The sequence below is a fragment of the Drosophila mauritiana genome, chromosome 2R (assembly GCF_004382145.1).
Source record: "Drosophila mauritiana strain mau12 chromosome 2R, ASM438214v1, whole genome shotgun sequence".
NCBI classification, from domain to species: Eukaryota; Metazoa; Arthropoda; class Insecta; order Diptera; family Drosophilidae; genus Drosophila; species Drosophila mauritiana.
Genome location: NC_046668.1, coordinates 7,117,202 through 7,130,855, shown reverse-complemented (window position 1 = coordinate 7,130,855; position 13,654 = coordinate 7,117,202). Strand labels below are relative to the sequence as shown.

The 13,654-nt window shown below is 45.6% G+C and overlaps 2 protein-coding genes across 2 annotated transcripts; one reads left to right on the top strand and one right to left on the bottom strand.

The window, feature by feature from the left end:
* The first annotated feature begins 21 nt into the window (after positions 1-21).
* On the top strand, positions 22-2,675 carry LOC117135892 (fibrinogen-like protein 1). Its single transcript, XM_033296439.1, has 2 exons — positions 22-1,145; positions 1,946-2,675. The coding sequence occupies exons 1-2, from the start codon at positions 22-24 to the stop codon at positions 2,109-2,111; spliced, it is 1,290 nt and encodes a 429-aa protein (XP_033152330.1). The 3' UTR covers positions 2,112-2,675.
* A 22-nt stretch (positions 2,676-2,697) lies between these two features.
* Positions 2,698-13,509, bottom strand: LOC117135891. Its single transcript, XM_033296438.1, has 5 exons — positions 12,689-13,509; positions 5,478-5,687; positions 4,530-4,874; positions 4,077-4,469; positions 2,698-4,012 (listed from the first exon to the last, which is right to left on the bottom strand). The coding sequence occupies exons 1-5, from the start codon at positions 13,343-13,345 to the stop codon at positions 3,038-3,040; spliced, it is 2,580 nt and encodes an 859-aa protein (XP_033152329.1). The 5' UTR covers positions 13,346-13,509; the 3' UTR covers positions 2,698-3,037.
* Between the last annotated feature and the right edge of the window lie 145 nt (positions 13,510-13,654).

The following is a 13,654-nucleotide window of genomic DNA, read 5'->3' as shown; positions in this document are numbered from 1 at the left end:
TCGGAAACGGCTCCACCCGCAATGGAATACTATTTAATTGTACTGATCCTCATCCTCCTGCCATCAGCCTGGTTCCTTCAAGTTCCTTCTAAAATAAAGCCCACCACCAAGGCGCCCATTAAGGAGATTCCACCGACGAATGGAACTCAAATCGGGAATGTGACAGCAGTGGCTCCAATTCCAGAGAAACTGGCGGAAGTGCACATCGATCAGCACAAAACAATACGAATTAGCAAAGGCGACTTGGACGATCTCCTGGACGTTTACATGGGAAAGATAGCCGAGAGTGCCGCCACCATCAAGGACAAGGAGAACGAGATAAACAAACTGCAGACCAAGGACCAAACGGACGATGAGCTGCTGAGGAAATTTGAGAACCTCACCCAGGTGTGCAGTGCCCAGAAGTCTTCGTTCTCGACGGCCATTAAAGAGAAGGACGACCAGATCAAGGAACTGGAGCAAAAGGTGAAGGTGTACGAGACGCGCCTCAAGCGGAAACAGCACGTTCTGGCGGAGCTGCGCAAGCTGAATGGCTCCAGTGCCCTACTGATTGAGCATCTCAAGGGTAAGGTTGTGTACTTCGAGCGAAAGTTCCGGGAGAAGAAGGACGACCTGTTGGCGGACTGGGAGGCGGCTACTACCAGCTGCGTGCCCTTTGGACGATCGCCCGGCATCCATTTGATCCATCTGCCGGGATTCTTGCCCTTCTTGGTGCCCTGCGAGGGGCAAACTGCCGCCGGACCCGGCTGGACATGCATCCAGCGGCGTCTGGACGGATCCGTGAACTTCTACCGGAACTGGGATGCCTACAGCAAGGGATTTGGCAAGTTGAACGGCGAGTTCTTCATCGGCTTGGAGAAGCTGCATCGCTTGACCAACTCCCAGCCCCACGAGCTGTACATCAGCATCAGGAGATTCGGCGGCGAGACGAGCTATGCCCACTACGACGACTTCCTCATCGGCAGTGAGGAGGAGGGCTACGAACTGAAGCTACTGGGCCACTACCAGGGAAACGCCAGCGATGCGTTGCGCACCCACGATAAGATGAAGTTCTCCACCTACGACCGGGACAATGACGCCTTCACGCACATGAACTGCGCGGAGCACCACCAGGGAGCTTGGTGGTACGACTTCTGTTCCCGCAGGTAAGGATCTACATACCACATTTCCTATTAAAAGGATGTATTATTGAAGTACTCTGTACCTATTTTTTTGAAGCTTAAAACTTCTATATCTCATTGACACTTTATTCAATTAATTATCTTGATTACTAATATAACTTGTCAGTATTTGAATACTTATCATATCTTGAATAAGTCTAGTCTGTGATACTATGCTTTGACTTGCTGTATAGTTAGTCATATTAAAATAGGTATTTCCGTCACCCGTCGAAATGATAATTCTGAACTGTGATATTGATATCTTTATCTTTGGAAAAACAGAAGATATAAATTTGATACTTTGATCTTATAAGGTTATCTATTAGAAGCAAATGTGATAAAAAATATGAAATATTTAACAAGCATTGTTAGTTTTAAACTGAAACTTTCCCAAAAGTATTCTTTCTATTGAGTTAGTCCAGATTGAACTACCATATCATATCCTCATCATTAAAAAATCGAAAAATAATCAAATTTTCACTTCTGGTTTTTCAACATAGAGTGTTTTAATTCGGTACATACACAATATATTGTTTACAATATATATTTTCATATAAATTACAAACATTTAATTGAAGATGAGAAAAAACATATCGTATATTTGCTGTTTTTGATCGAAAAGTGATTCTATCATAATAGTTTGTACATAATATTAAGTGCAAGGGTATTTAAGCCTCGGCTTGGCAAAGCTAGTTATTTTTCTTGTTTTGAATAATTTGCAATTTTCCATTATACAATTTTTAAGGTACATAATATGTAAAGGGTAATTTATTTTTATTTGACAGCAACTTAAATGGGCGATACTTCAAGGGCGAGGTGGACAACCCGCAGAGCATCTACTGGGAGCCGTGGTACAGCTTCCGCTCCCTGAAGTCCGTCCAAATGCTCATCCGGCCCAAGAGCCAGCTGGAGCTGAAGGATCTGCCCCGGCCGAGGCGACCGCCAGGATAATTGGAAATTATTTGACGAGTCGAACTATGCGAGCATAAATCTCACTTCGGTGCCGATCCTATTAATCTTCGTTTGCCCCTTGGACGCCACTGCGACAGTTGATTAGGTTTCGATTTGTAATTACCGCGTTACAGTTGACTGCATATCGCTCTAGACTTTTTGTTTGTTTCGCACACAAGTCATTGGGTGCAATTAATTTTCATTTTCATTTTCATTTCCATTTTCCGGCGTTGTCGTAATTTGCTCTGTTGCAACAATTCAATGAAATCTAATTGAGTGTGTGCATTGGGCCGATAAAAATGAAATAACTCTGGTCACTGGGCGACTCCTCCGGCTCATTTGTCACTTGCACTTTCATCGAGGCGACGACTGGAGCCGCTCAATTGGAGTCAATAAACGTTGGGTAAATAAGCCAAAGGGGCGGTATCTAAATTAATACCGATTCGATGGCAGATTTACGACTTTGGCTCATAAGTTCCAGTTTATTGTGGAAAATACCTATTCCGACTGGCGAGAACCAGTTTAAGCTCCTTGGGTATTCTTAAGCGTACTATCTAGTCGATAAGCCACATAAAAACATTACAAATAAATACATTGACTATAGGTTTATTTAATACACATGCATATTTTTGGTTTCACTTTCGATGACTTTGGGATTCGAATTATAAGCCAGTTACAAGCATTGCTAATCGTTTCTGATTACGACCATAAGACTTACAGAACTCGAGAGGCAACACTTGTAGCCATTTATCAGACATTCTTAAACAGCATATAAATACATTACTTACATTAGTGCTAGATTAACGATATGATAGGTATATGCTAGACGGCAATAACTTTAAGTACACGGCCACACATCTAACGCCCTACGATTGCTTGGTAAACATTATAAAGTGCAGAGCAGAAACTTCGAGTGGCTGAAGGTTCTACTTGCAGCCCGCTTGCCCCTCGGAGCTGTGCTCTCGCTTTTTGTGCCATCGAAGACTGGCGAATTGTGCAAATCGCTTGCCGCACGTGCTGCACTTGTACTTCTTCACCGCCAAATGCAGCTCCGTGTGCTTCTTGAGGTTGCCGTACGTGGTGAAGGTCTTGCCGCACACCGTGCACAGGTGCTTGCGGATCGCCCAGTGCGAGTTCATGTGATCGGTGAAGCGGTTCTTCTCGTAGAACCCTTTTGCACATATCGGGCAGTGGAATGTCGACTGGTTCAGGTGACGGCGTCGGTGGATGTCGAAGAAGGACCACGTCTTGAAGGACTTGCCGCAGAGGTCGCATATGTAGGGCCGCTCACCGGTGTGGGTGCGCAAGTGGATGGCCACCTCCGTGGATGTGGCAAAGCGCTTGTCGCATTGCTCGCAGGAATACGGGAAATCCCGCCGATGACGTCTGATGTGCACCGTCAGGTTGCAAGGCATCTGGAAACCCTTTCCGCACAGAGTGCAGATGAAGGGTTGGGTGCCATCGTGTGCGGATCGGTGCACCTTATACTGATCGCAGGTCTTGACCAGGTCCGAGCATATATCGCAACGAAAAGGACCAAGATTTTGGTCTAGGAACTCTGCAAGTTTGGCATGCAGCAGCGGAATGCTGCTGGAGTCTTCGGACCCCGTAAGTATCTTCCGTTTCTGCGCGGAGAAGTCTTTGCGCAGATTGAACAAGGTCTTTTCCAACTGCTCCGCAGTGTAGGAAGTGTGAAAGGTGGTGTTTATCTCATCCAACATTTGACCCAACGCCTGACTGCGATACGTATTCGATCGGAAGTCGGGATGGTCCACATCCCACAGAGCTGAGTAGTTGTGGTAGATCTCTACGAACTGCAGTTGATTCTCAGAGTTGTCAAAACGAATGGAGCTGGCATCGATGAACTTGGTCTTCTGGTTGCTTCCCACCACTCCGATTTTCTGAAAACGTAGTAAAAACTTTAGAACATAAAATCCTTAGCTATCTTATATTGCGACCCTTTACCTTGCTGATCTTGTTGAATATCTGCTCCTGCAGAATGGGCTGCAGGAACTCCATTTCGTCGTAACACCATAGCTTAGGCAGGTACAATCCCTTGTGCTTAATAACCATGCGCAGCTCCTTGCGGTAACGCGTCCTAAGTTTTTGGATCTCGTTGCAGCATTCCTCGCCGCTCAGCTCGTAGTTGAGCTCCTCCTGCAACTGGACGGAGATGTCGCGAAACAGTTCCGTCTTACAGCAGGTGGTGTAGTCGTAGTGCTGCGGATTCCACAGGCATTCCTGCCTCTTGAAAGCATCCAGAATGAAACTCAGAACCTCGTGGTACAATGATGACTTGCCGCAGGAATCTGCGTCCGTTTCGCACGACTTTTCGCTCTCAGTGCTCTCATTGGAAATCTGGAAAAGATTCATAATTAATTTATCAGCTTAATCAATCTCTACGATTGGATCACCTACCTTGGCTTCCCTTTCGGCTCGCCTGTTTTCGATGACACACCGCAGAAAGCCCATCCTCTCAAAGTACCACAGCCGCGACTTGTACTTTCCACCCAGGGCGTTCACCTTTTTCAGCTCGCGGCGGTATCTGCACCTCAACTCCTTCAGCACAGCGAAGATCTCGGCTCCGGAGAGCTGCCGGTGGCATATGGCCTCCAGCGGACCGGCCAGTTCCCCGTACGCGCTGCGCTTGGCATTGTACTTGTAGTCCGGATGCCGGGGATTCCACAGCTTCTCCGTGCGTTCATACGCCCTCAGCAGACAGCCAACGAACTCGTGATTTCGCTCTAGCTCTCTACGACTTTTCTGAAAATAAATAAAATATTCTATAAAATATGGGATGTTACAGGAACATTATATGATATAACTCATAATCGAACAACACCTGGTTAATTACCCATATACGAACCTATATTTTCATAGTAGTTATGAAATAACACATTAAACTAAAATTAGTTAGCATTCAAAAAGGTTACAGCACATTATAATATTTATTTATTAGCTGCATAAATCTAGCAAAACATAAAACGTAATTTGTGATATTTTGGGCCATTAAAGATTACTATTTCTATAACCATAAGTCGCAGTGTGCAGAATATTAATAACTTTAGGAGTAATTAATAACTTAAAAGCGCATAAATCAAGTGTTACATGTACTCGTAAAAAACATTTATCTAACGAAATTCTTTATATGGCAGTTATTTAATTGCTTTCAGACAGTTTGGATTTTAAGGCACGAAAATTGAACTTTGATTTAATTATATCTAATTTATTTATTAATTAATTTATTTATTAATTTATTAATCATTTATATCTAAGCTTTTAAACTACACCCACTATTTGAAAAGGAACTTGAATGTTTTAAACGAATTTATTGTTTTGTGTGGAAATCGAAGGTGTTCCACTTACCGATTGGAAATCCACACAGCTCGCCGTGCTGCTCGTGGGTGAGGTGGGCGGCAGTGGGGTGGGGGGCGTGGCAGGTGGTGTTAGTTCCATAGCACTCTTCTCCGGCTGCCTGGTGGGTTCCATCCCCCTGTGCTCCTCCGCCGCGACCACGTCCACCTCCCCATCTTTAGGTTGCTCGTTTTGCGACTGACGAAGCTTGCGCTGCAGTGCCTGCATAGAGAAGTATAAATATTTCGCATAAATAAATAAATTTGTAACGTTGCCATTGGTGGTGGTGGTGGGCATTCTGCGAGATAAGCGCTGGCCCAGCCAGACGATCTTGTCCGGGGTTTATCGTGGCGCTGCGAATCGCACACAATCGCTGGCGCTGGTAAACAAAAAGGGAAAGTCCGCTCTCCGCCGCCCGCGTTCTCGATACTACATACATATGTATATAGATTCCACATTCTCGAATTTCAGCGGCTATTGGCCTTTGTGCCGTCGTCATTGTTCTTATCGCACTTGCATATGGCCCGACTTCCACATTCCTATACAAATCACTCTCGGTCTCCAAGTTTGTGTATATCTATTTGGTGATTTTCCCAAGAAACTTCCCTTCTTACATACATCCCTACGATGTGTTGTATTTGCAACCTAGTTGTATCACATTGCCCACTCATTTAGGATTTGAATAACTAAAGGGCAGCGGTTTTGCCATGTGCACAAAGTTGGAATAAGTGGGTGTATAGGGATCATGTTGAAATACCAGCTTCGTACTTATGACTTCTCAACCCACGAAGGGAATTAGAATCAAAGAGCTAATAGGATAATGTTGAGATTTAAATCTCATTCATATTTGTGCATACCTAGATGACGCATCACGGAGGTTATCGTGTTCCGTGGCAAAACCCGCTGTAGTCCCTCAAATATTTGTGTAGCTGCTGCTTAGTTCGCGGAATGGAACCCGACCTACCCTCATACTGGTTCACTACTTCAAAAAACGCTGTCGATAAGGTCCCCGGAATGAGAGTGCCCTAATTAGGAATTCGCAAGACCCAAATTAATGCCGAAACGAACTTCGTTTTCACATGCAAATGTTTTGTTCTGGCAAACAGTGCATACGGCGCCCGTATACGATTCGCAGTTCTAACCGGTTCCAAAATGTTAAATGAATAAATGCAAACAAAATCAGACGAAGCGTAATATACCCCACCAGGCTAATGCCTCAGATTAAAACAAATTCGAAATGTGTCTTTGAGTAATTAGCCACTGCTGATATGGGTAGAAAGTAATATAAAACTTTCCATTTAAAACAAATTGGCAAGAGGAATGCAGATGTGGAAAGGGTATTCAAAGCTTTGCCTTTAGCTCCATTTAATTTTTCAAGTGTTTTGTTTGGTGGCCATAATTGGTAGTCGGAGCTGTCGCCTGATTGTCTTGAAACTAACTAAACTCGTCAGTGACCAACCACCACACAATTGTCGATACTTAGCCAGTGAATTTATTTCAGCTGGTACTAGCCACCCAAACCCAAACCCAAAGCCACAAAAGTCGATAACGCTAATGGGTCTAGATAAAGTGAAATGCGGCCTGAGAGCATTGCGAGTTATTGGATTTTCTAGCAAATTTGTTATTAATTGGGTTGCACTAATGGATCCCTGGTATTCGGGCAAATATGACAGTTACATAATGGAGGCACAGGTATCTCGATTAATTTGATCCAAATTACTGCCGTAGATAGCGCACCTGCCTCACACAATATCGCAACTTGTTCGCTTTCGCGAGCAGGTGCAGTGCCGTGTATCAATATTCCACATTAATCAATGGGAAAAAGGGTTAATGGCCCAAAGGGCGGCTCGATTTGGGGATGGCATTACGGCGGACAGCTACCAGCACCAGCAATCAGTCAGCAGTCAAAGAGGAGGAGGCCCCTGACCTTTCGCGTATCCACAAAGGCTTACAGCACTTAACTGGGCTAATTGAATAACTGAAAATTACAGCATGGGAAAGCACGGGAAAAGCTGGGAAAGCCTTGGCCCCAATTAAAAATGCAATTTCAAACGGTGTTATGGTAGTTGCGCCTCTGCTCCGCCGGCAAAGCGAGCGAAAACATTTCCATTTCGAGCGACCAAAGCTCCAACTCGGGTCACACCCACTCGAGGCAAGGACCGACCACGAGCCACTCGACGCCCTGCGGAAAGGTGAGCAGCGCAAACCCATTAAGGCCACCGCCACCGCTCCCTGCTGACCCTGCCAATCCTTGACGCTGCTCACTGCCTGGCAACGGGAGTAATTCCATAACGGAGCTGCATTGCACCGCACACAGCCACATGTCCATATCGAATGGCTCCAACGGCTGCACAGCTGTTTTATATCATATTATTTCCATCTATTCTCCCGGCCATTCCAATGACCAGGGTACTCGGAGGGTATGCACGCCGTATTGGTTTGAATGCTCAAGTTGGTTATAATTCTATTAGGAACTTCAACCGTGTTACGCAATTCCTCAGGGCACTCCACAGTTTGTTTTCCGCGTCAAGCTCGGCTTTTTGCCATTACTTTTTCCAATATCGCAGCAACAAAAGCCCAGCGGAGTGGGGCAAACAAAGGCTCGGCCAGCTTCGAACCGCTGACCATTGAGAGTTGGCATAGCCCACCCACAAGCCAGACACCCATCCTGGCCAGCCGAGGTACGAACGGTGGGGTGTGGCTGCTCGCCAGCCTTGCCCATCTCCATGGACTGCGTCACTAGTTGTGTTTACCGAACACGCAATTGAAATAATTGATCCAGTTAACAAAATTGCATAGAAATTCAATAAACAACAACAGCGACGTGGCTGCAGTGTTCCCGACTCTGAAACCCGAGATCGCAGAGCGTTCTTATTGAGTTAGTTTAGTGATTCCCCCTCTTCATGTTTATTTATATATGGGGCTCTGTCGAAGGGGTCGAAACTCGATAGAACTGTCAGATATTTGAAAGTCGAGCCCAAGATGGGGAAACCAGAGAGCGAAGGGATCGTGCGTTGGATCGACAAACAACCGCAGAATGGATTTCTATGAGTTCGTATCAATTTGCGCTGAGGAAAGACAAAAAAAGAACTCTATCTGTGGACCCATTAATAACTTCTTTGGGTTTTCCCGCTTGGATTCGATGTAGATACATATACAGACATATGAACTCTCATTAATCTTTTTATTTATATTAGAGATTATTAAACAGTTGGCTGTTTACGAAGTTGTTTTGAAACTGTCCATGAAATTTGTGGATATACAAACGAGATTCGTTCATCTTCTGTTGTCGATTGCATAATTCTCCACATATGTATATACATATATACTGTCGACTTCTTCGATTAGCCACACTTGCAGTGCGGCCCATATCAAAGTCGGGAATCCGTGGGTCAAGCAATGCCAGTCTAGACCAGAGTCGCTTCTGGCTGCGAGCAGCTGCGTCATCGGGCTGCTCAATTGAAAGCTATTGTTTATTGCATTTGTCACCAGGAAGATGAGAGATATGCGGGCAGCGCCAATCAAAATGCCTTTGATGATGATGCGATGCGATGCTGCAAATTAATTAATGAAGACTCCTATTTGGAAACATTTTCATTCGGAATTGGGTGATTATCGCGACTGCGTTGCCCTTTGGCAAGTCTTAATTAGAGGAATGTGGCACACATATCAACTGGAACCTGGTGGTGTGCAAATAAAAGATTCATGGGAAAGCCCGTTAATGCACCATTTAATACCATTGTCAGGCCTGGTGGCCTCAAATGGTGTCACTTGGCGAGCACACGAACACACAATCGCCCGATGTTGATTGCCGGCTTGGAGCTCCGTGTTTGATTTGCGGCCCCAAAGGGCGGGTTTTAATGGATCGAACGGGGGCTTTTCGAAAAGCGTCTTGTTTTCCGTGCACGGACTCGGGGTCATGCCAAAGACCCACTTTGGTATGCTATATAAAATCATAACCCGCAAGCCATATGACAACAACGAACAAAGGTAGCAACAAAACTGGCGACATGCTAAATCCGGGAGAACACGGGACTCGAGTGCAATAAAGCCCGCAACGTGAGCTAATAAATTATGAAGAATATTTCGCCTTTTTCATTTCACGCAACCCGTGGCTGCCTGGGTTTCGTTTTGCTTTTATGGCCGAGCATAAAACTCGCCCACGCCCACGCCCACGCCCTTATGGAAGCCCACTCTGCAAATGAGGCGAAATAAACCGATGGGAAACCCTATAGAGAACCCTGGTCGGGAACCGACGACGAAGCCAGATTCCAAGATAATACGGTGGCATTAGGTGCAATCAATTTCTGACAAAAGACAAAGAGTGCGCTAGCCCCTGTAAAACTTTAAACAAATAACTTTTTTCGGTGCGAGTCAGTCACAAGGCTGCATTAATTAAATTAGGCTGACTGTAAAACCACCTCAGCTGATCGATCGAACCGTCTAGCGGGTGGAAGGAGACCCCACCCGCTCCCAGAGAGCCCTCCTCCTCCGAAATGTTTAGTTAAACTCGATAATTACTTAATAGGCATGGATGTGGCCCGATAAAAACCGAGGCACTGTCCTCGATTTCCATTCGAGCGTGATTAACGTGCGCATAAATCGAACCTTCCCGAAGATCTTCGAGTGCTGCGAAGCCAAGTTATCGCCTGGGAAGTTAAACAGAACGGATTGATACGACTTAAGATTAGATTACGAGCGATGATATATTGCAGAGTTACCCAGTGCACTCAGCGCTCTGATTTAATGGATCACTGATGATTTCAATGGGTTATGATATATAGGGTTGCAATCCAAAGCAAATAACTAATAGTTGGTAGATTCACAGATTTGATTGGTTTTCAGAGGAGTGTGCTATCCAAATAAGCAGGTGGAATGCCCCTTTCAATCCTCAATCGGCAAATAACCTGGCATTGTTCGGTAGCCATTCCAGCCAAATCATCGTCCGACAAGTATTTTCCACTTCCACTCGGACAATGATTTATGGGGCGTGGGACTTTTATGGCAGGTGCTCTAAAAATTCCAATTTACAAGTGTTTAAATGAACATTAAAACCTCCTTAGTTAGGTTCCGCCGCGCTTTCTTATCTCTAAGCCACATTCAATAGCCGGCAAATACACATCTACTAGAATCTAAAATTACTTTATTACCCCTCATAAGCGATACGTGCGCCGAGTTGGGACTGATTGGGCTGTCTGGGACTCGGGCGACGACTTCCACGATCGATCGATCGATCCGTCCGACCGATCGGAGCTATGTATCTTCAATGGCCTAAAGTGGCGAGAGCAGCGCGTCATCGATATTGAGTGTGGATATAAATCATAATAGGCTGCAAGTCAAGTGGAACCAAAGCAATTGCCAGTGCTGCGAAGATCATAAATTAACTTAAAGAATAGCCGTTTTCGAGCACTGCGAACCACTGTGGCCAGGAATCGAAGCATAGATAGTAGTCCCCATTTGTTTACCTCTTTGGGGTCTAGATAAAGACCATGTCGGCCGACAAGCTTGCCCAATGCTGATAGTGGCCAAACCGAACGAAACCATCGAAATCACCAATAATTTCTATTGCCAGTGTCGTGTTCCCCGCCAGCGGGCAATTGGAAATCGGCCTTTTATCACCACCTCAATTTCTATTTCCGAGACAAAGCTCAACGCCCCGGATATCTCGGTTGGCGGATAGTAATAGCCAACATTCTAGGAACCTTGTTTGCTCGCCCTTTATCTAACAACAAATGCATCCAAATTACTCATACGCACATATTTATTCGAGCTATTTTCCCTTAATTATCGCGAAATTAGCTTGTGTATGAGAATATTATTTATTGGCGTTTATATTGCGTCAACGAATCCGTCCTATTTTTGGCCATAAGAAGAAAGCCAACGAATGCAGCCCGCGTCACGTCAAAACATTGGAGAACCTCAAGATTTCCATCTTTGCGCTGACGTTCTAAGGCTGATTACCACCTCATTGATTTTGCCGATCATCTTAGCACGTAGTCATGGTATCCAAAGTGCCTGTCACAGCACAGGAAGCAATTTACCTCTTAGACATTTTAAGTCGATTTTTCAGTAAATTGGAAGAAAGGGTGATACAAGAACCATTTCAGAAAGTAAAGCAAGGAATATGATAAAAGATACAGAGATCAGATATTTCAGAGATCCTAGGATAGATACATATTTGCACACCGATATGGAAAACCATCCACCAGTTTTGCATCTGTCGCGTTGACATAAATATCCGTTTTAATTACCATTTAATAGGCATTTATTTTTAAAAATCGGCCGCGGGCAAAGGCCTCCAACAAACAAAGAAAATGTGACGAGCTGTTTTCCAAAACACCCAATGTTTGTGTCCCAAATATCGAGTGCTATATGTATGTGTATTTTTTTTTTTAGCACATAAATCGCTTTGAATGTGTATGTACAACAAAAGATATGGTTGTTTTTTTTCCCGACCCAGACATTTTCATGTCCACAAAAATTGGAACAAAACAAAAGTGAAAACCTGAAGAAAAAGCTGAAAAGTTGCGTCGCTTCGGGAAAAAAAACAATGAAAACGGCAGGAAAACTGACGGACTGACAGGCGGACGGACTGGCGAATTGACAAACCAGCCCATCCAAAATAAATAAGAAATATATATGCACATACATATGTACACATGTACTTGTAAAAAAGTCCATGGAGGGCAAACGGGACTTAAAAAGGGGAAGAAGAGAACAAAAGAGAAGCATGAGCGCGCAAAATGCGCGGCACACTTTTCTCAATATTTCGCGTTGTGTGCCATTGCGCCGTTATTTTGAAGGTCAAGTGACCAGGGAAACCTTTACCGGAACTAGCGGCGCCCACCACCACCCCCTGGCAACCCCGCCCCTGCCCTTCTGACAGCAGCGGAAAGCCGTTTTGCATTACAAAATCGCATGAAAAAGGGTAAAGCAAAAACCACGCACAGTGAAGCACCGCTATGGGCAACTAATCAGCAATAACAAATGCATGAAAGCGTTCCAGGCGAAATTTGAAAATTAATTAATAATTTTGAGAACACATTTTGAAACAAGATAAAATTTAAAAATTGCGATCTATACAAGCGATCGGCATAGAGAAACACACAATATTATTTGCAAACTTTTATAGATAACCACACGATTTGAGCATGTCTGTAGTTTCCCGTTAGCGTGCGTTCACTGTGGCAGGGAATGTGAATGGGCGGCGGTGATTAACTTACCACGCGTCGTGTCTCGTACCGCGGCAGTGGGGCCGGAGTCGCAGTTGGAGTCGGTTTGGGGGTCGGAGGGCCCGGTGGTGGAGCAATGGGAGTGGCCGGAGTCATTGCTACCACCTCGTGCAGCACGGCAAAGGGATCCAGGTCGAAGGACTGCGGACTGCTCCCCGGCAGCTCGTCGCCCGAAATGTCCGCGGAGGGCGGCGGCGAGGGTGGTAATGGATTTTCAACCACATAGACCAAATCTATTTCTGGTGTTTCGGGCGTTTCAGGTGGTGGTGGTAGTGCTGGAGGTGGTATGTGCACTGCGGGAGGCGACGGAACGAGGCTCATTAGCTGGATGTCCATGTCGGCCTCCCAGTTGCATTTCCTAGGCGCCTCCGACGGATAAATCTCGGGGCAGTCGAGTTCCATGATGACCAGATCGGTTTGCGGACACCTCTCCTCCTCGGTCTCGTAGCGCCGGCTAACGTCCTGCGTGTGCTGCACCCGGATGTGATCCATGAACACGGAGAACTGCAGGCAGATCGCCGGACAGAAGGCGCAGTTGAAACCGAAGCTCTGTACGTCCGGCGAGGCGGTGATTTCCCCGCACTTGCGGAAGAACGCGTAGTCCTCCAGCTGCCAACTGGGCGACGGCGACTCCTGCAGCGGCATCATGGCTGCTGTGCTTCACTGGAGTCCACCTCTCACGCAAGTCTTTCGATTCTCGCTATTTCTTGGCGCACTCGCGACGCGGACACTGCGCTTTTCCGAACCAACGTTGTTGGCTTTCCGATTCAATCTGCGATCCAAACAACCGGCAAATCCGAACTGCAGTGTGGCCGAGGCGGTCGCCTTTAAATAAACCGTCGGCGGGCTTCAGTAGTAGTGTGGCCATTGCTCGGGGGTGGCCAAATACCACGGGCTTCAGTTAACGATAGTGCAATATTTTTAAATGAAATTAATTGAAATACATGTATTACTCAT